The sequence below is a fragment of the Zootoca vivipara genome, chromosome 1 (assembly GCF_965207765.1).
Source record: "Zootoca vivipara chromosome 1, rZooViv2.hap1.1, whole genome shotgun sequence".
Lineage (NCBI taxonomy): Eukaryota > Metazoa > Chordata > Lepidosauria > Squamata > Lacertidae > Zootoca > Zootoca vivipara.
In genome coordinates this window covers 42,654,701-42,677,518 of record NC_142582.1, presented here as the reverse complement: position 1 = coordinate 42,677,518, position 22,818 = coordinate 42,654,701, and the positions used below count along the sequence as shown (strand labels likewise).

The 22,818-nt window shown below is 42.6% G+C and overlaps 1 protein-coding gene across 2 annotated transcripts; it reads right to left on the bottom strand.

Annotated features, from left to right (window-relative positions):
• Positions 1 to 1,263: 1,263 nt before the first annotated feature.
• Positions 1,264 to 21,327, bottom strand: MUC13 (mucin 13, cell surface associated). 2 transcript variants are annotated; one of them, XM_060278960.2, is made up of 12 exons: positions 21,171 to 21,327; positions 14,341 to 14,715; positions 13,453 to 13,575; positions 13,015 to 13,121; positions 10,875 to 10,933; positions 9,932 to 10,089; positions 8,324 to 8,458; positions 7,782 to 7,899; positions 5,465 to 5,502; positions 4,531 to 4,618; positions 3,845 to 4,088; positions 1,264 to 2,860 (listed from the first exon to the last, which is right to left on the bottom strand). In XM_060278960.2, the coding sequence occupies exons 1-12, from the start codon at positions 21,223 to 21,225 to the stop codon at positions 2,822 to 2,824; spliced, it is 1,539 nt and encodes a 512-aa protein (XP_060134943.2). In that variant the 5' UTR covers positions 21,226 to 21,327; the 3' UTR covers positions 1,264 to 2,821. The 2 variants fall into 2 exon arrangements, with proteins under 2 accessions (XP_060134943.2, XP_060134933.2); XM_060278950.2 differs by having other exon boundaries at positions 3,845 to 4,091; positions 21,171 to 21,325.
• Positions 21,328 to 22,818: the final 1,491 nt, after the last annotated feature.

The following is a 22,818-nucleotide window of genomic DNA, read 5'->3' as shown; positions in this document are numbered from 1 at the left end:
TGAGCCATTTGTCTTTACAAACGCGATAGCTGTTGCGAAGGAGAACAGAAAGCTGATCTTGGGCAGATGCATTAAAACCGGATGGTTCCACTGGGATGCTGTGGAAATGTGGCACGGCTGTGGTTTCGTAGGCAGGTTCCAGCGAAAGTGATGTACAAGGCAAGGCTTGAAACATAGGCACTTACCGTGTTTCTCCTAAAATAAGCCATGCCCTGAAAACAAGCCATAGTGATAGGCAGTTTAACCACTGTACCATACTTAATTTAAAAAAATTAGACATTCCCCTGAAAATAAGCCACCGTGTGTTTTTTTGAGGAAAAATAAATATAAGACGGTGTCTTATTTTTGGAGAAACACGGTATCTGTTCAGGGCTTTGGGGCAGATGCCTTTAATATATGAGGAACACTATTATACTAACTTATGTGCAGAACCAGCGGAAAATATATTGTAGCTGAACCTAGTAGTTTAAATTGAACAGCATTATCTACAAACAAGTCTGTGCGTTTTTCTATATAATTCTATATATTTTTAACAGCGTATATAAGCAAAATCACATAAAGCCAGAACAAATTCCAGAACGGGCCCACATTGCCATCCCTACCTGTCCAGTGTCAGTGCTGAGAGGGCCTTGCCTTGCCCTATACAAGGTTTTTAAGCTCCTCGTCCTGCTTACTGGGCTCTGGGAAGGTTGCATGAGGGCTCTTGCAAGATTTCAGAAGGCCCTTCCAGGAGTTTTTCCCTGTAAGATGCAAGTCACCTGTATAGTCTAGAAAACTGGTGCATTTGAGGCGATAGTCTGCTTTTTGGTTATGAATATAAGGCTGACTGTATTTTGTGGTAAAAAGAAAGGCAACTTTGCACTAAGAAATGCAAGGTTACGAACTCAAATGATTCAATAATGTGCTTCATTTGCATGTAGTTATTGCAGTATTTGGATTTTAATGTAATTTGGATTTCATTTTAATTTCTTTTACAAGGGCATGAAAGGAGAGGTGAACCATGGTGGGAGTTTGTAGTGGCATCAGATCATCCTGTTCTTCAGCTTTCCTGATCAAGTATCTCAAGAAAACTCTTGTGCTGGACTGGCCTTTGATTCTGTTTCTGTTCGCAAACCATGTCACTGTAAGACTATTTGAGGAATATGAGGAAACAATAGGTGGTATAATCATTCCTGGACCCCACAACCCAGTCTGTGGACTAGCATAGCCTAAAGAAGGACAACAAAGCCAGCATTTAAATATTTATTTATTTATTTATTTATTGGTTGGGCACACTACAAGAAGGTCTCCAAGTAGCTTGCAAGGTAAAAAGAAGAACAATAATAATTCATACTTGTAAATAAATAAGATATAGGAAATACTATCAATGCAATGCAAATACAGGATCAAAAAGTTCACTTTCAAAACAGGGCAGAGGAAGACAACTCAGCAGCCATAGTAAAAGTGAACTCATTATGGGCATGATTTCAGGTGTGGTGATTTGGATATGTGGGTAGCAAAAGTAAGACTCTTATAGCCATACCCTCCAACACTTCTCTGATGAAAACAGGTACATCCTATTCCATATCTGTCAACATTTCTCCAATGAAAATAGGGCCGAACTAAGGAAATGCGGGAAATTCCGGGATCAAATCAGAAACCAGGATGGCATCTGTAAATCCTGGACTGTCCCTGGAAAATAGGGACACTTGGAGGGTCTGTTTTTGTGGCAGTGCAGCATAAGAAGCTATGTTTATTCCATGAGAAAATGATCTCCTTGCACCAAAAGTTTCAGGAACACCAGAACTCAGGTTTGTTAACTAGAGTTGTAGTTAATGATACAGCACCATCTTGTGGACAATGTGCTGTTCATAATTTTTGCAAAGCAATTTCGACATTTTTTGGATAAGAACACCTTGACATAAAGTAACTGTGGTCACATATTACATGCTTTTATTTAAACGCTTATAGCAAGTAAAAAACTTTAAACAGTTTATTAGGGAAAGCATGGCTGACACTTGATTATATCTGTGCGTCAGAATTAAGAGTCATCCAGTAATCTACAAGGATATGAGCATTTGTAAAATGCTTTCTATGGCAGGCCCAGAACTAGTTGTCATTCAGGCCCTGTTGGAGCCAGGCTTCTAGGGGCCAGTGATATCTGCCTACAAACCATCAGCAACTGATCAAGGCAGGTACAAGTACACACATTGTGCTGTGTAGATTCCAGAGTTAACAGCTAATTTTGGGGAACTGGGAATACTACTCTTGGGATCTTTATTGGAGACAGTTGTGCACCCACACACACCGATAGGCTTGGTTTGGTCTTGAACACCTTCCCTACTTTGGGGGAGGTTAGCACTGACCAATAAAAAACCACTATGTAGCATGTTTACCCCAGAGAGGTAGCAATGACAACACAGGGCATTGCAATTATATTTATTTACAAAATAATTTTTAAAATGTGCTTTGGCATGCTGCTGGAGATATATACCAAGTTAAAGGGATTAATAGTACATTACAGAGGTCACATCACCAACTCGTGTTGCCTGGACTGCTCGCCTAGTTTCTAAGGTAATATTTGTTGAAAACAATACTTTAAAAAAAATCCTTTAAAAAAAGACAAGAAGAAAAGACTCAGCCTTTCTCTGGACTGAGACTAGAGCTAGTGCCGTTTAGGTGGCATGTCGAGCCTTCAGAAGTGATTAGTAGGATTCTTCTCCTGTATTGTGAGCACTCTAATTACCAAACAGTAGTGTCACAAAGTGGTTCAGAAGGAAAATGTGTTGGCTTCTCAGTAGTGTTCACATTCACAAACATCCGCAGTCTCTTATGGTTAGACTCAGAATCTGTCTCTTGATGACATTTCAAGCCAGGGATTCTATTAAACAATGTAAAATAACAATAATTTAAGAGGGATAGATGCAGTCACAAAAATAGCCATATATATTACAAAACATGCTTGTTCTGTCTCCTTCCACTAGTCACACCTCTACCATTTAAAAGGTAAAAGTTAGTTCTGTGCTAACAAGCCACAAATACTTCATTAAGTATCACTTATATTGCTATAATTGTGTTATTAAGATGATTTCCCGTTACCTGAACTGCAATGTTCGATGCTAGTTATCCAAATTCACTAGGTGTCCCACAGCAGGAGCCAATATTAGAGGCAAGGCAAGGCAAGGTAGGAATCTGTCCAGGGGGATCAGTGCTCTAAGGAAGCTGGGTGTTGAGTTTCCCATTAGAGTTCAGTTCCCAGTTACAAATGCTGTCAACCATTCAAGGCTTCCAGAGCAAGAGCTGCTAACCCTCTGGCTCTTTTCTGACTCATTACATGAAAAGCAAATGTCCAATCAACAGTGGAAAAAGAGATAAGATATTATAGTTCTTGTAGCCATCACTCAGGTTCCAGGTACCGGTGACGCCAGCAATAGCTAAACAGCTCAAGGAGATGGGATATTGCAGCTTGGCTAAAAGGGGAGATAGTTTCTAAGCAGTTTACAAAATAAACTGAATCAATGGGCAAATACTTAGTGTGGGTAGGTGGGTGAGAGCACCCTTAATTCTTCTAGCTTGGGAAGTCTTTCTCCCCCCGCCCCCTATGTTGTGGCTTTGCTATCTTATATTGTTTTGCCTACTGATTGATTTATGGCAACTTATTTTACTCTATTGTATATTTTGTTTTAATAGGTTGTTTTCCGCTGCGGGGACTTTTGTGCTGAAAAATAGTACAGAAAGGAATTGTAGTAATAATAATAATAATCCAGAATAATCTAGATAATAATAATAATAATCCAGAACTGTGAAAGGCACAGCAGGGCATTAGAAATGAGCAGCATGAATCTCTCCTAAAGCAGCCACTTACATTGTCGTCATCATAGTCCCGCTCAGGAACATAAGCCTTGTTTGCTGCGCCTGCTTCACGGAAATTGCCTCCTTGGTTAGCTGTGGTTGTTCTGGTTTCCCCTGCAGGATTTCCAGCTTGGACTCTGGGGAACATCCTCTGCTTTACAGCAGGGTTGCTGTAAGAACCATTTCCAGGAGTTTCTCTTGTGGTTGAATAATCATTTTGTAGCAAGCTCCTTCTTTCAAGTGAAGGCGCTCTATTTCTTCTAGAAAGAAAGAAAGAGAGAGAGAGAGAGAGAGAGAGAGAGAGAGGAGAGAGAGAGAGAGAGAGAGAGAGAGAGAGAGAGAGAGAGAGAGAGATGAACACATCTTGATCTTTTCCATACCCTGATTAACCTTCCTGTATTCCCCAAAATGCAAATTGGACACTTCCCTGAAATGAGTGATAACGAATAATCACAAATAGTGCTGTCATGCAAAACAATGGCCAGGCAGGGTGCAGCTGATTGTATCAGTTTAAGAAGATAAATGAATATTTTTGGCGACAGCTGCTACTGGGGATACAGGAGTAGGCCTGTGTCCAGTTGTTCTCTTACAGTATTTTGATACAAATTCAATAGGGGAAGTTAGACTCAAGTGGCCACCCAGTGTTATAAAATTTACCGTTAGGCATATTCAGACAACTCAAAGAGTTGTCATATGTACCTGATTACTTTGTAGATGAGCACTCCAATTAAGACTATAATAACAACTCCACACGCAACAGATACTCCAACGAGGGCTGCCAGGTAAACTGAAAAGAGAATGATGATGCTGATAATTTGTTATTTATATGCCACCCTTCTGAGTGGGTTACCCTAGTCATTCTGGGCAGCTTCCAACAAATTAAAACACAATACAACATCAAACATAAAAAAACTTCCCTGAACTTCAGGTGTCTTCTAAGAGTCAGATAGTTGTTTATTTTATTTTATTGCACACATGACCCTCTTGCAATATATACATAACATGTTTTATAAGATGAAAACATTCAGCTATTCAGAAGTAGGGATGGACAAATCTGTCAACTTTCAGTTCTCCCGGGTTCTCATTTTTCCAATCTTAAATTCCGTTCTCCACATATTTCCAGCAATTTGTGTGGGATTTCAAAAATCTAATTATGAAATTTATTAGGCATTTTAGTGTAAAATTATCCTAATGAACGGGATTTTGTATGCAGTTTGGACCAATATACACATTTTGCAAGCTATTTTTCTCAATATAAAGCATATTTGTACGTTATTTTCTCTAATATAGGCAATTATATGTATAATTTACTCTAATGCATGCATTATTGTACACATTACTAAGCTGAAAAACATCACTGCTAAATTTGGAGAAGTGTGAATTTTGAAAGATAGCTGTGTTTCAGTTCACGTATTGTTTTGAAACATGCAAATTCACTAAGTTTGCCTTTAAACACAAACTGAATTAAATCCCCAGCCCTGCCCCACCCCTAGTCAACACACACACAAAAATTGGGTGAAGGTATATTTATTGCTGTGAATTCATTGTCCTAATTCTGTTACTATGGACTCTGCTCAACTTGTCGATAATGGCTTTATGCTTTATATAAAAACCACCCCAAATTCATGCCTACCTTCTTTACAGTCTTCTCCAGAGTAGCCAAAATTACACCTAAAAACAAAGAAAAAGTCACACAAAGTAACTACTGTACATGACATCCAAACTATATGGGGATTGTCCATATAGTGATAGTACCGTAACTACCAAGAAGAAATAGAACAGAGGGACTGACACACTTGTCTTTCTGTAGCCCAAATGATCTTTTCTGACCATCACAGCCTCAAGAGGCCACTGCCACTCTAATTAACCCCCCTCCAATTTCTGTGCCCCCATTTCTTTCTTTCAGTAACAAATTGGGGGGAATGGAAAATGGGGGGGGGTCCTCAGCACCCCCCAATGCCTTCACGTTTTTATCCTCCCTGTAGCAAAACATCAAAGCACTTAGAGGAGGAGTAGAGAATCATAAAAAGAGTATTAAAAGAACTGGCAGAGGTGATTTCAGAACCACTGGCAGTAATCTCTGAGAATTCCTGGAGAACAGGCTAAGTCCCAGCAGACTGGAGGAGGGCAAATGTTGTCCCTATTTTCAAAAAGGGGGAAAGAGAGGACCAAACAATTACCGCCCAGTCCGCCTGACATCAATACCAGGAAAGATTCTAGAGCAGATCATTAAGGAAACGGTCTGTGAGCACCTAGAAAGGAATGCTGTGATCACTAAAAGTCAGCATGGGTTTCTGAAAAATAAGTCATGTCAGACTAATCTGATCTCATTTTTTGACAGAATTACAAGCCTGGTAGATGAAGGGAATGCTGTGGATATAGTCTATCTTGATTTCAGCAAGGCCTTTGACAAGGTGCCCCATGATATTCTTGTAAAGAAGCTGGTAAAATGCGGGCTAGACAATGCTACCATTCAGTGGATTTGTAACTGGCTGACTGACTGAACCCAAAGGGTGCTCATCAATGGCTCCTCTTCATCCTGGAGAGAAGTGACTAGTGGGGTGCCACAGGGTTCTGTCTTGGGCCCAGTCTTATTCAACATCTTTATCAATGACTTAGATGATGGGCTTGAGGGCATCCTGATCAAGTTTGCAGATGACACCAAATTGGCAGGGGTGACTAATACCCCAGAGGACAGGATCACACTTCAAAATGACCTTAACAGATTAGACAACTGGGCCAAAGCAAACAAGATGTATTTTAACAGGGAGAAATGTAAAGTACTACACTTGGGCAAAAAAAAATGAAAGGCACAAATACAGGATGGGTGACACCTGGCTTGAGAATAGTACATGTGAAAATGATCTAGGAGTCTTGGTAGACCACAGACTTGACATGAATCAACAGTGTGATGCAGCAGCTAAAAAAGCCAATGCAATTCTGGGCTGCATCAATAGGAGTATAGCATCTAGATCAGGCATGTCAAACCTGCGGCCCTCCAGATGTTTTGGCCTACAACTCCCATGATCCCTAGCTAGCAGGACCAGTGGTTGGGGAAGATGGAAATTGTAGTCCAAAACATCTGGAGGGCCACAGGTTTGACATGCCTGATCTAGATCAAAGGAAGTAATAGTACCACTGTATTCTGCTCTGTTCAGACCTCACCTGGAGTACTGTGTCCAGTTCTGGGCACCACAGTTCAAGAAGGATACTGACAAGCTGGAACGTGTCCAGAGGAGGGCAACCAAAATGGTCAAAGGCCTGGAAATGATGCCTTATGAGGAATGGCTTAGGGAGCTGGGTATGTTTAGCCTGGAGAAGAGAAGGTTAAGGGGTGATATGATAGCCATGTTCAAATATATAAAAGGATGTCATATAGAGGAGGGAGAAAGGTTGTTTTCTGATGCTCCAGAGAAGCGGACACAGAGCAATGGAGTCAAACTACAAGAAAGAAGATTCCACCTAAACATTAGGAAGAACTTCCTGACAGTAAGAGATGTTCGATAGTGGAATTTGCTCCCAAGGAGTGTGGTGGAGTCTCCTCCTTTGGAGGTCTTTAAGCAGAGGCTTGACAGCCATATGTCAACAATGCTTTGATGGTGTTTCCTGCTTGGCAGCCATATGTCAACAATGCTTTGATGGTGTTTCCTGCTTGGCAGGGGGTTGGATTGGATGGCCCTTGTGGTCTCTTCCAACTCTATGATTCTATGATTTCCCGTTCAAAGGCTTCATCCCACATGCCAGTGGCAGGCAGAGCCAGAAGCTAAAAGTGGGAGGAGCAAGAGATGTTGTTTGTGGATAGGTATGGCCTGAGCAGAATCCTGAGGTTCAGACAGAAAGACCTAAACAGCTGCATTTGGTCTGTGGGCCTGAGATTTCCCACTCCTGCTTCGGGAAAGGCCAGGGAGAACCACGGTAAATACCCCTCCTTCCATTTGCCTCTTACTTACTCCTGACATTTGTCACCCTCTTTTTGGAAACCAGACTGACACCGACACTCTGGAATGTTTTCCGCTGTCATAATACAGCGTTGATTCTTTTTCGGAGAGCACTCAGTGGACTTACAAACTGTATTGAAAGTGGAAAATGAGAGGTAGTCAAATATAGCATTGTACTGTACCAATGGAAGTCAAAAGTACTTGCTGCACAAACACAAAATATGTGGCAGGAAAATTACAGTGCAAAACATTTCCAGGTTAAGGGGCTGGCAAACATTTTTTTTTTCTGGAAGCAAATGACAAGGAAAGGAGTGCTTATGAATATGTAGAGCGAAATTGGGAAGGCGAAATAAACAGCTTTGTAAATTCAGCCAAAACCCCCAGACATAAAGGAAGGGAAGGGGGAAAGTAAAAGAAATGCTATGGGATAAAATATTCAGGGTGGGTGCAATTCAGGATGAATGCTCAATAAATCGGTAGTCTGAAGGAGCCAAATGACAGCTGAAAGCAGAGATGAGAAGGGTGAGAAAGAAAGGACACACATAAGGCCTTACGTAAACAAGCTTTGTCCTCGGTGTTCTTCTTGGCAAGATGTGAATGACATTCACAGGTAGGATGAGAATCACTGCTTGTGTCCTTGCATATCGTAGTTTTTACATCACAGCCATAAACAGCACACTGTGATAGATCTAATACAGAGAGCAACAGCAGAGAGAGCAACACCACTTTCAGCAACCGTTATTTCTATATGTTAAGCACAACTTAACAGCAGATTCTTTCAAGGAAGGAAGCAATTAACAAGGGCAGCTGGCACATGTACCTTCAGTCAGTAGCAGTTGGTGGGGGGAGGGGGTGGAGTGGAGTGGCATTGCTCACCTGGCTTCCTAATATCCTCACTATCTTCCCGTCTCAGGAACTATCAGTGAGACTCAAGTGTTAGGATGCCCGGTGAGCAGTGCTCTCCTGTTGATTGCTACTGCCTACAGCTGTGGTGATGCAGAGCCTCTAGAGCTCATGTACACAGCATCTGCATGAATGTAAAGCAGCAAGCAGGGCGCTTCAAACTTTGGTCACTAGCAATCAGTCTCCAGTATTTTCTGTGCTCTAGGGCAGCAAGCAAGTTAGGGTGTATTTTGGAAAAGAGTACCCTCTGAGCTTCACTTGTCAAGCAAATTGGAATAAACCATTGGCTGCCGAGCCAGTTTATCAGCCTGAGCAACTTGTAGACAACAGTCTGTCTACTCTCCTGGTTGTGACCTCACATTTGCCTCTGGCTCTTTGATCCCCATCCATCTGATTCAGTGCCTGGCCTCTGGCACAGATGTGGCCATTTTGATTGCTTTTCTGACCATGTACCTGCATCTCATCAGGGCCCCGTGTGCACCCTATCTTGGAGCTAGCAAGGTCTGACAACACACCAATGTGTCAAAGACATTGTTCCAGTAGATGCCTTCATCCTGTTTTACTGTTCCTTGGCCTGTCACTGTTTGAGGGGCAAACAATGTTAATAATTTGTCTTCTCATCTAACAATATACTACTTTGGGGGTGAAAGTATAGGAAAGATACTTAACTCTCAGATTAAGATTGAAACTGAGAGCAACAGAAGATTTTGTGTAAGATCTCACATACACACCCACTAAAAACTACTATTAACATACAGTAGTTATTTAGACAGCAAGTCTTGGCTTGAGAACAGCATTGGCATGCTCTTGGGAATTATAGAACAGCAGCAACTACAGTTCTGGGATGCAAAAACATATCTATAGGAAGCAGCAGCAGTATAATTGCGTAACTGTCAGAAACAGTACAATTACTTTATCCCAACCAACAGGAAGAACTTGGGGTTGTTGGGTTTTTTTATAGGCAGGAAATTAACTCAGTCCTATTGCTTTTTAATGTCCTCCCTAAGAGGTGGAAGAATAAAATTCACCTATCTCTGCTAGGCTGGACTTGATTGACTGGTCGCAGTTCATCTCAGCAATTAAAGTCATAGGCATGTAGTACTGCAAAGAATGGGATTTTGGTCTCAAGAGGATGAAGGAACGAGAGAATTCCATCGAGCAGAAGGAGCACTTTGGGGATAGGGATTTTTCTATAGACTACTTAGTAATAACACTGGTGTAGGATCATATAAGGATTCTGAAAAGGGTATGGTACTTACTCCGATCGAACTTGATGATGTCATATGAAATATTAACCTTCTCCATCCATTCTTGAGGTGTTACATTTGTGTTTATATCAAACAAATTGATTAATGTAACATCGATGTTGCTTGCGGCTTCAGCCTTACTCAGCCTTTTCGATGCTTGTGTAGATGGTCTGAAATGTATATACATACATATCTTAGAGATATGTTAGCATATATATATATATATATATATATATATATATATATATATATACACACACACACACACACACACACACACACACACACAGAGAGAGAGAGAGAGAGAGAGAGAAAGTATATATATGAGTACCTTATGCCAAGTCAGACCCTTGGTCCACCCAAACACTACTGTAGACACCAGCTAAGTGACCTAACATATTATTCATTAGATGATGCCTTATGAGGGGCTACCCCACATTTTGTTAAAAAAAATTGCTTTACAGAGGTAACTACCATAGAGATACAGTATCAAAATTTTCAAAAGTAGAGAGTCGGTGGTTTGGCTTTTGAAAAACAGGGGGTCCTCAGTAATTAGCTAATTGGGAACCACCTGCTCTAGAGTACTAGCAAACTTGATTCTTCCAAATGTGGCTCCTTATGTAGCCAAAATGACACCATCCAAGTACAAGAGGGAGGTATCTGCAGGATAGGTGAAACTTCCAAGATTTGCAAAAGTGCAAAAAAAAATGTTTAGAAAAAGAACCCTAATTGCAGTGTGGTGGGGAGTCTGATGAAGACCGAGCATGCTTACTGGCCTCAAAATGCTGTCTGACAGTCAGAGGTAGAAAACCAGGGGTGGGGTGTGTGTGTGTGGAAAGGCATATCCTTGAAAAGGGCATGAGCTAGAATCCTAACTACGGTAGTAACATTCTCCACCACAACATTTTGTTGAAGGCCCTACTGGCTATGTATATATTAAAGTTGCCGTACTTACTTTATGCTTATAATGATTGTTTCCTGGTAACTTTTCTCATCCTTGAATATGTCACTGAACTGTAAAACATGGATAAAAATAAGGATCAGTTAAAAGGAGGCAGGAAATAAAGGGAAACAGACCGGGGGGGATGACAATTGCAAAACTGAATCCCAGAGCAGTAGCCCATGTACTCCTTCCAATCCCCTATTTCTTAGAGGTCTCCCATGGACCAGAAGCACAACTTGTGAGTCTTGTCAGTAATGAGTCATGCCTCCAACACAGTAGGCACAACTCTATGGAACTCCCTCTCATTAGAAATCAGGCAGGCACAGTCCCTGCAAAGTTTCAGGTTAAAATGGTTTTTATTTTAGAAGGCATTTGGACTCTGAACATTGCCTGAGTGTTTCTATTGTCTGGTGTTTTGATCTATGTTTTAATTTTTTTAGACAGTAGTTTTTATTTAGAACTTGCACACCATTCTCTTGAAACAGAAGCACCTTGTGTTTTAAGTGTTCTTGAATGCTTAGTTTTCGGAACAAACAGTAGCTTAAAAGTTCCCCTTTCATGCTGATTGGGCACCTCTCTAGGGTGCTGGAGGCAGGGAGCCTGCTACCCCCTGCAGCCCTAGAACACTATACTACTGCTTGCAGTAAACAACTACCAGGAAGGTATCGTAGAGGCTCTACCCTAGCCAGCAAACCATTTCTTACAAGATGGCAACTGACACACTGCGAGCAAAGATAAAACATTTACAGAGCTCACTTGTGTGGAGCTCTAAGTAGCTGAATATATCATTATGCCTTCAATCCCCTTGTCCATTCTTCTACACGCTTCTCAAGGCAGTACTCTTTCATTTCTCTTTCATGCCTCCATATTACAAATTTATTTTCAGATGTGATGTACAAGGTAGGAAGAAAACTGGGAATAAACTTCATTTGCATGTAACAACAAACTCTGCTTGACCATGGTTTTGCTCAATGCAAACTGAGTTGCTGAGTAACTCACAGATGTTATAGTGATAACTCTAGAAATGGACCACCATTCAGCTTCATTCAGATGTACTCACATACTGATTTTAAATTATATCACATTGTTTCTTTTATTTGTATTGCTTCTTTTATTTCTTATTTTGTGTTTTATTGTATCAGAGTTTGAATTCTATGGAATGTAAATGACAATACAATTACCATAAAAGAAGCAAGGAAACACTATTTAAAATCATACCGCATCTGGCATAGAGCATTACAATTTGTACATCGCGCAACTCATAAGTGGTGCGTCAAGAGAAAAGAGTCTTGGAACTGCTGCTCTGGAAGCACACACAGGTTTTAAATGATTAAAAAAATTCAGCAGAGTGTATATGCAAAAATAAAACTGATATTTACACACATATCCGAACTGCCCATTGGATTAGTTTCCTCCCCTACTTATGTTCAGTGGTGTCTTGTATAAATTGATGGTGAAGTTTGCACCATTTCAGAACTTCTGAAGTTCTCCAGTGCAGTCAATTGCCAAGTGAATAATCAAAGGGGGAGCTGGCTTGTGGGGCAGTGCAGTCTCTGCCATGGCCAGGAGAGGGATCAGGTGTTCCCAGGTTCTCACAGGGCTTCCTTCTTTGGCATGGCCCAGAGAGATCTTGAGAAGGGGCAATAGGCTTTTTAAAAGGAATTGTCAGGCCTGACCGTGGCCTTTTTCTTTCCCTTTATTTTCTAGAACTTCATAACCACTTCCGAACAGTCTTGCCTTATAACCACTAGGTTTGATTGGGTACAAACTGGCCCTCAAATTTGAAGGCAATTCGAAGGAGTTATTTTATGCGTGGAAATAGCCATATCACAAGGCTGTAGACAAGAGTATCATTTTAATACAATTATTAAGTGGCATTTTCTGCATATTAAGTAAGCTTGCATGACACGAACTTGTTTCCCAAATATAGGATAAAATCTCAGTCTAAATAAAAGTAGTATCTGCACATGCAGACAAAATCTGGTTATAATGTATATGTCAAAAAGCACCCTCAGTGAAATTTTTCTCTATGCAGTTTAACCATACTCACTCTGATATATCTATGAATAGCAAGAAATATCTATATGTACCTATGAAAAAGATGTAGAGCATTAGTTTATATCAAAGAGGATATACAATGAAATAAACTTACAATGTTGGTGACCTTGTGGTACAAAGCTGCATAAACTTCAGAATGAATATTTTCCAAATCTTGATTATATGGTTGAATCAGAGTGAATTCTCCTGGAAATACTTTGCCTAAAATTACAATGGATCTTATATTAGTCATATAACGTCTGGAAAACCAGTCCTCTATTAGCTGTAGCTACATGCTAGACTTGCAATTTGTCAATGTATGCTTGTTTTGAAAAGGATATATTGTCCTGGGTTAGACAAGAAACAGGAGAAAAAATCATGATTCTAGGATTTGTTTAAACAAAGAGAGAGAATGCTAGGCATTGGTGAATGGATGCATATTAGTGTTTTCTTCAGACATGTTCAGCATTCACTAAAGCAGAAGCATCGTAACAGAAGCATTTGTATTCATTTGAACAGAGCCACACAAGAGATAAATAAATGCACAACTCACCTTGCTGGCAACCTGATGTGTGCATATAGTAAAATCCATAAGGACATTGGCATGAAAAGCTTCGGAACAGATCAATACATGTAGCAGCATGTTCACATGGTTGGTCAGCACAAGTAAGGGGTCCTAAAATGAAAACCATAATGAGAACCAGGATTTCCACCCCTCCTTATAGATTATACATTGGAAGAACTTATAAAGCCCACCAGATCCATTGAGAATGCATAATGGGGCTTCCTCCCCTCTCCTCCCCTGTACATACCCCTCACCACCCCCATATCTGCTCCAAAGAGTTGTATGACACACACACCCCAAGCAGATTTAGGGGGTGTGCCTGTTAGGATTCTTTTCCCGTGTTGCAGTCATGGGATTGTTTATATCACATGACAGTGTATGTTTTAATTCCACATTGTGGGAAGTGACGGAAGCAGGATGTTTGGATTACTGTGTTTCCGTGATGTTGGACATTTGTCCTTTGTCCTTTCTCTTTGCTGTCTGATGCTGAAGAGGAAGGAGCTGAGTTGTGATGCTCCGAGTGTGTATATGTAAATAAACATAGTTTAGCCGAAATGCTGCACTACTGAGTCTGTACACTGACTACCTATACTCTACTGATCCTGAAGTGTGCTGATTCCTCTAAGGTATCAGTTACTGTGATGTTTGGGCTGGATAAAGATTTTGAATCTCCCGAACAAATGACCAGGAGGGAGAGAACATGCCAGCCGGGCATGTGTCTCTGCCAGACTCCTACTCGTGTGTAAGACCTCCTGACAGTGCCTGGGGGTGGGGAGAAGAGGGGAAAATATTCTGTTATACAATATGCTTTGCAATTTGGTTAGTGTCTGGTTATTTTGAACAAAACAAGCCAGGAAGCAGTTGTGTAATGATTACCTGATGTAGTTAGTATTCCTGCAGTTGTTGCATTTGTGGAAGTTGGAGCATCCGCTGAGTTTGTGAGCATGGAGACACTCGATGATTCTGTGGGCATGGAGACACTCGATGTGTCTGTGGGCATGGAGACACTCGATATTTCTGTGGGCATGGAGACACTTGATGTTTCTGCGGGCGTGGAGACACTCGATCTTTCTGCAGGTGTGGAGACACTTGATGTTTCTGCAGGCGTGGGGACACTCGATGTTTCTGCAGGCGTGGAGACACTCGATGTTTCTGCAGGCGTGGAGACACTCGATGTTTCTGCGGGCGTGGAGACACTCGATGTTTCTGCGGGCGTGGAGACACTCGGTGTGTCTGTGGTATTTGCTGCTCCTGAAAGTAAAAAAAATAAAGGGGAGAAAAGCACCACATCTTTGTGCGTCTAATTCAGGGGTCCCCAAACTTACCCAGCTTCGGACCGGATGCTCGCCATGCTGATTGCATGGTGGGCCGGTGGGTGGGGGAGCGCCTGCGGGGGTGCGGGGGCGCACGGCTGGGCACGCGCATCTGCAAACACTATTTCTGGCACACTCCCAACCTGGAAAGCGCCGGAAATAGCTTGTGCACATGCGCAGAAGCCTCCTCCGACACGGAAGTACACCGGAAATGACGTTTGCGTGTGCGCACAATATATTTCTGTCGCTTTTCCGGGTCGGAAGTCGGCAGCCGCGCCGCACTGCGCCCGTAAGAGCAGGTGGCGGCAGCGGGGGTTCCCGGGTGCCACATAAAAGAGCCTCGGGGGCCGTATGTGCCCCCGGGCCATAGTCTGGGGAGCCGTGGTCTTATCTATCTATCTATCTATCTATCTAAACAACAAATAACAATTACAGTCCTCACTCACAGAAAGAGTAAGAGAACAAGTACACTTATTCAAATCTATAATATTTAATGTAGCGTCATTTGTTTTGGCCATAGTGGAATTTTGGTTCACAGTTGTTGTCCCGTGTTTAGGCCATACATATTGTCTCTAGTGGGCTGTGGGAGTGGGCCTCAAGCCTGCAGGACTTCCACCACACAGGCAGCAGTTTCAGAGCCTCTGGATGTAAACACCTGTACAAAGAGGCCCTGGTCCCATGTGAAACATTTGCGTGTGGAGGTCCCCAAACCACCCCTAAATAAATCACAACGTAGACAGGATTTAAGTTTAATGGTTTTTGGCATGAATTTGGCCACAACTTTATTAAATCCAAAACAATGTGAGTGGTTGCGTAGGCATTGGTTCTCAACTGTCACCTAAGGACAGAAATGATAATAATAATAACTTGCCTTGTCAACACGGGGAAATCCAACAGGGAGAGACGGGGACCCGGGTGCACTGAACTCTCCCCTCTTCCTTCAGGCTCCCAGAGGCATCAATATGGCTTGACTTACTAAATTGATACATACGATTATGCCCAACAACAGCCCCATATCCAATCAAACGGTGGCCACTCATGCCCCCACCTTTGTCACAGGCGTGGTTTGCTAGCCCCCACTGCAAATCGTGCTCTCTACCGGTATAATGGAGAACCCGCAATGCCAAGAAAAGGGAGTGGACAGGTTGAACTAGTCCTGGAAGCCATTCAGCAGGCTGTTGAAAATGTTGGGGTGCAACTCAGCTTGCACTATAGGCTGATATACTTGCATGAAGAGGCTAGATAGAGAAGAACCTCCCATTTTCCTAGACAGCCCTTGTGCTGATCTTCCCTCAGGTGCTAGGCAGCTCATTTCCTACTTCCTACTTCTTCATTCTTAGCTTGTTAAAGGAGCAATCTTTTGTGTGCCCTCCTGCTGAGAACAAAGAGCAAACATGGCTCCTTGTATATTTCCATCTTAGCTAGAAAGAACTTTCCTATCAATGAACCTGGCTTTGCTATTTTCCTAAACTCAAGACTCTCAATGTGATTATATCTAGGGTAAAGTGTGTTCTTTCAGCAGTGATTCAATATAAAATTCAGCATCAGTACAGACACCGCTGGTAAGGAAAGGAGTTGTACACGCTCTGAGGCCGCCTCCAATAAAAGTTGGACTTAAGAATTCTGCACAAGATCCAAGTTACAAATCAGAACAGTTCCACAAAGAGTAGTGGATTTCAATAATCAAAATGGAAGGCTATCAAAGAATGAATAATTGTAGAAAGTTCTGTATCCTGAGGAAAAGAGTGTCACTATGACATTAGTGGGAACTGATTAAATGTTATCTCACCCATAACTGACACCTCAGAATCAAGTAGTTTAGCTGATCAAAGATCACATTTGTGCTGTGCATCTGATTGAATCTTCTCTGAAACCCTGGAGAGCCACTGCTATAGACAATACTGAGCTGAGTAGACTAGTCTGACTTGCAAGTGAACTGTGACGCATTTTATCAAAAGGGCAATTAAAATCAGACTCCTTCCAAATTTTTATTATTATTAAAAAATACTCATTTTTCTCAATGTGCCCTGACTTTATTCCCTATATAGTTAAGAGACTCTGCAAGACCACACCCAATTATATTATACTCACATTAAGAAGAATGACTAATAAACACATGATACCTGTTTATAACTAAAAACAAACTGAGCTCTCCTAATCTGATATTGGCACGCAAGGATGATGTAAACCAGGCATCCCCAAACTGCGGCCCTCCAGATGTTTTGGCCTACTACTCCCATGATCCCTAGCTAACAGGACCAGTGGTCGGGGAAGATGGGAATTGTAGTCCAAAACATCTGGAGGGCCGAAGTTTGGGGATGCCTGATGTAAACATTCTACCTGTATTTCCTATTAGCTGGGCTATGTTCAATGTCTTTTTAGTAACATATAAAGCCCTGAACAACTTGGGATCAACATGTCTGAAAGTTTGCCTGCCCCTGTATAGACCTGTAAGATCATTCATCTGGAGAAATTTAACTCATGGCACTGCATTCTACAGAATATCCCAGGGGTGTGAGCCAAAAATGGGAATTTTCTGTCATGGTTCCTGTTAGCTGATATACACTTCTCATGAAGATTCAGGTATACAGTTGGGTGTATTCCTTGTCCTGGACCCTGTATTATCCATTGAGACACATGTGACCTCAGTGGCTAAGAATAACTTTCAGCAACTGTCCGGAGAAGTGGACTTTGCCTTTATTTCACAAGTGCTTGTTATATACCATAATGTTGCCAGGAGAACAAAGATCCTCTGCCAATTTATGAGTATTTCCTTAGTGCACTTTGCTTCCAAAGGTTCTAGTTTTCCTAGTAGAGGAAAGCTAAGAAGAAGCCAGGCTGCACAGGCCCAAGGCAGAATCCCACCAAACATCTCAATTGACACAGGCAAGGGAGTGGCTTCACCTGCTTAAAATTACCATGGGGCCTTTGGATAATGTAAACTCTCCTACCTTCACCTGGCTCGGATTTAATCAATGTCTCTTTGTATGCCAATTGTTCTGCTTCCTGAAGCCCTTAACTGTAGAAGAATAGCAAATGGTCTTGAAGAAAGGTGTGGATACTGTTTCTGGTTGTATATCCTGCCAAATTATCTAATACCATAACATACCATACCATAGCACACCACACCCTTTGAGAACCACTGTGTTTGCTTGAGTGAGTCACACTTGAATGTGACAGGACATGGAGGAGAAGCAAGATAACATTGCCCATTGCCATGAAATTTGTTTAGCTTTTTACACAAATGTTTCTCTCTTTTTCATCATGCAAATTACAACTCTAAAACTGAAACTCACAAGAGCTGACATCAATATCATTGTAAAGTAAATTTGGACAATGTAAATACCCGAGAAGCCAAATTTCAAACTGGATGAAAAGATAACGCTTCATTCACGGTATAGTAGTTCTCTTACATAACTTGGACGTGAAGTGTCTGTTGTAAACTGTTAATCTCTTCCAGCAAAGGAGATTTACCCCTAGAAGGAGGCTATTGCATGCATCACTGCCACAGGTGAAAATTCTCATCCCTATCTGCATTCTGATGATTTTCCAGGTCCCATTGAACTGACTGCATGTAGCTTTTTAATCCAGATAACAATGCACAGTACTGTCTGGGGTCACTTGGGGTCACATATGCGGTTACTAGTTGCATGCAGCTACAACTGGAGCCTATATACCGGTACATATTGTTCGTTTCCTTCTGTCTCGAGAGACATTGGAATGTGCCTCCTGTGGTGAAGTCATACCTCTGCATTAGCAGCAATGAAGTGACCTCCCCAGAGCAGAAGCCTAGGCATGTATATGGAGGTCCTGGGCTGCCCAGACGGCTGCCCCTTGGCAGGGCCGGCTCTAGGTAGAGTCCCGGTGGCGCGGGGTGCTAGGGCGCTGGGCCGGTAGGCGGGGTGCTGCGCGACAAAGCCGCAAGGAAGCCATGCTACGCCCTGCGAGGGCGGGGGCGCCGGAGAGATCTCCGCCCCTCAGTGCCAGGGCGCCCGACCTGCTCAAGACTGCCCTGCCCCTTGGCTTCGCAGATGTAGCCCAAAAGCAAGCAGAGCAATACCTTTGGCACCAGCTTGGCTGCAGGAGTTGCCAGAAGGAGGCATACAAGGCTCTATCCAACCGTCTTAGGGACTCCACTCCAGATTTGTGTAGGGTTTACTCCTTAGCTTTTTCTTCTTTTGAAGATATCCCATAAGGCAGTGGATGTTTAGGATCAGAGTTTTCCTTCTCCTAGATGGGCTACCCTCCCTGTCTGACAACCCATCTGCCCCTCACTTCCCTCTACAGCATGTGCAGAAAACACCTTCCTGACGGTTGGACCCACTATTGGTCCCGTCTGCTCAATCTGCAAGAGCTTGTCTTTGCTTTCAGGGATAATCCCTAACTCACCGAAGGTTTGAGACCCATTGGCTACCCTCACCTGGTTTAGCCAGGGGTAGAAATTCAGTATGCGGATGATACCCTTCTCTACCTCTCTTTCAAATCAGAACTAGTGAGGGCAGTGAAGGTCCTGTGTGAGTGTCTGGAGGCGGTTGGAGGATGGATGGCAGCTAACAGATTGAGGCTGAATCCTGACAAGACAGAAGTACTGTTTTGGGGGGAGAGGAGGTGGACAGGTGTGGAGGACTCCCTAGTCCTGAATGGGGTAACTGTGCCCCTGAAGGACCAGGTGCGCAGCCTGGGAGTCATTTTGGACTCACAGCTGTCCATGGAGGTGCAGGTCAATTCTGTGTCCAGGGCAGCTGCTTACCAGATCCATCTGGTACGCAGGCTGAGACCCTACCTGCCCGCGGTCTGTCTTGCCAGAGTGGTGCATGCTCTAGTTATCTCTCGCTTGGACTACTGTAATGCACTCTGTGTGGGGCTACGTTCAAAGGTGACCCGGAAACTACAACTAATCCAGAATGCGGCAGCTACCGTGTTTCTCATATTTTAAGGCATCCCTAAAAAATAAGGCATGGCAGGATTTTCATGACCTGGCGAAATATAAGGCATACCCCGAAAATAAGATGTAGCAGTACCGGGTTGTGGTGGGAGCAGGTCTGTGCAAAATACGGTACCGTAAGAAGAAAAGGAAGATGCCTCCTCGGAACTGGATGCCGCTGCCACGTGGAGCTCCGTCTGAGTGGGAGCCAGCAAGAGCTGCAGCAGGAGCCTCAGTGCGAAGCCCGGCTACGGTAGAGCCTCAGCGCGCGGCGCCGGGACCCTGCTAGACCCGCAGCTCAAGCCGCGCAAAGCCCGGCAGCCGGCAGGAGCCGCGGCGGGCAAAGAACAAAGGATCGGGACCCTGCTAAGCAAAGCCCCAGCAGCCTGTGTCTCAGGCAGGAGCCTTAGCGGGCAGCGCACGAAGCCCGGGAGCTGGCTGGAGCCGCAGCTCAAAGCGCGCTCCTGATAAGCCCCGGCAGCCGGCAGGAGCCTTAGCGGGCAGCGCGCGAAGCCCGGGAGCTGGCTGGAGCCGCAGCTTAATAAGACATCCCTTGAAAATAAGCTATGTTGTGTTTTTTTGAGAAAAAAATAAATATAAGACATGACTTATAATATGAGAAACACGGTAGACTGGTGACTGGGAGTGGCCGCCGAGACCACATAACACTGGTCTTGAAAGACCTACATTGACTCCCAGTATGTTTCTGGGCACAATTCAAAGTGTTGGTGCTGACCTTTAAAGCCCTAAACGGCCTCGGTCCAGTATATCTGAAGGAGCATCTCCACCCCCCATCGTTCAGCCCAGACACTGAGGTCCAGCACCGAGGGCCTTCTGGCGGTTTCTTCGCTGCGAGAAGCCAAGTTACAGGGAACCAGGCAGAGGGCCTTCTCGGTAATGGCACCCACCCTGTGGAACAGCCTCTTTTTCAAAGAGAAAACTAACTACCAGACTTTTAGAAGACATATGAAGGCAGCCCTGGTTAGGTAGGCTTTTAATGTTTGACGGAATATTGTATTTTAATATTTAGCTAGAAACTGCCAGGAGTGGCTGGGGAAACCCAGCCAGATAGGCGGGGTTTAAATAATAAATTATTATTATTATTATTATTATTATTAATTATTATTATTCTACTGGGGTTGAGGTGAGGAATTTCCGTATAGTCAGAAGTACAATCCCTTTGGATTGCTTAGCTATTCTTCTGAGTTACTTAAAAGTCAAAGTTCTGGCCTAAAGCTGCAGAGGTGGTTAACACAAAATAGTTAACTGAAAAAAGAAGGAAATTGGATTTCGTTGCAAATCACCACAACTGCCGTTCATAGATCATGGATTAATAATTGAGATGCAGAAGTTGACAAATCCAGTCCTTCTAAAGAGAAGGAAAGGAACCCAGAAATAAGATGGGTTTATCCTACCCACATAACTGGTACCGTATTTAAACATCTTTCAGAGAAAAGGTTGCCACTTACCTGCCTCCGTGCAGAAGATAAACCATACAATGGTGAGGAGAACACAGCCTTTCATTGTTGCAGTTGCTCCCTGCTAATCCTACAAGGAAATGTTTTCTCCCCTTCGGGTTAGTATATTTTAGATCATAGTTACCAGTCCAGAGGTCAACTTTTTATTGACGTCAGGGCTGTGAATGGATTGTATCGCTTAATTTATGGCTGGTGCCTTACTAAATGTTGGGGTGGTGTTTATGTATTACACATGCTCCCAAAGACTTATGTAAGCAGGCACCCAAATTTATGGTGGTTTAAATGCCAGATCACTGTTTTATTGGTAGTATATACCAATGTTTTAGGTTTTGTTGTTGGGTTGTTGTTTTTATAAAAAAAACTTTATAAGAAAGCAGGTATAATAGTGATTGTACAGCAGAGGCTTTCTTTCTTTGTTTATGATTGACATTGATGCCTGTAGGCTGCAATCCTAAGGCTGGGGGAGCAGGAGCCAAAAGCAGTTCTGCTGGCTCATCTAGCACTCCTCAGTAGCAGGAGGAAAGTCATTTTCTCTGCTGTGTGTAGGGTTGAGTGAATCTAATATTGCAATATTAGTATGACATTTCACATTTGAAACATGTATTTGATATGTTAGTAAAAGTTATATGATTTTTCAGACCGTGGGCACATTCCTATCTCGTGCCTCTTATGTGTTCAATTTATCCTGCATATATAATAAGCATTTTATTTAATTTATTTTTAATCTTATACTAATTCACTTGGGGGAGGAAGGATTAAAATTGAGTGCCCAATATAAAATTTCACCCTGAGTCCTGAAATCACCAGGTAGCAAACAGAAATAAAGAAAAAGAAAGAGTTGGAAGCAGAAATGAAATACCTGTAATCTATTTCCTTTTTCTGAACTCGCAGCCTGTGTTACACAGCCCTGTTGATTCTAGGTAACAGGCAAACAAAACAGAAGTTCACAAATCATCTCTGCAGATAGTTATGGTAAAAACCCTTGAGATTTTAAGGCATATCCCTGCACCAGAGCATTATGATAAAGAATATTATACCCTGTCCCATAGCAGATTGAGTCTGGTAGGAAGTTATTTTTCAAACACATCTGTCGTCTTGTAAAAGAAATTCCTCACCAGTGCATAAATTCTGGTGAACATTTGTTGCTTCTTGACCTGCAAGGGCTCTCCCATCCATTTCAGTGAAGGAAGCTGGTCCATTTGGGTCAGAAGTGCCTATCTGCTAAGGTGAATGTGCTATGGGGTGCTTAAGGGACTCAGGATATTTGGGCTTGTGCCTGGAAGCACTTCTCTAAATACTTTGCCAAAGTCTTGGTCATTTTATCTCATAACCATCCTCCTATGTAAAACAAGAATTTAAAGCTGCTGCAATGAATTTCAAATCCAGATGAACATCCTAAAAAACTGTACACTGATCCATATGTTGCCTCTCATGCAAATTATTTCCCGGTGGTTAAAGTCCAGGGTTGTTTTTTTTATCTCCAGGTTAAGCTTTCACAGACTGGAGCAGGTGTTTATTGCTATGAAACTAAGCTCTACTATTTTTTGCAGCTATCAAAGTATTGGTTTTGTTTCCTTGTACTACTTGGACCTTGAACTCAAGGCGAACTGCCGCGGAAGAATTAGGTGCTCCATTTATT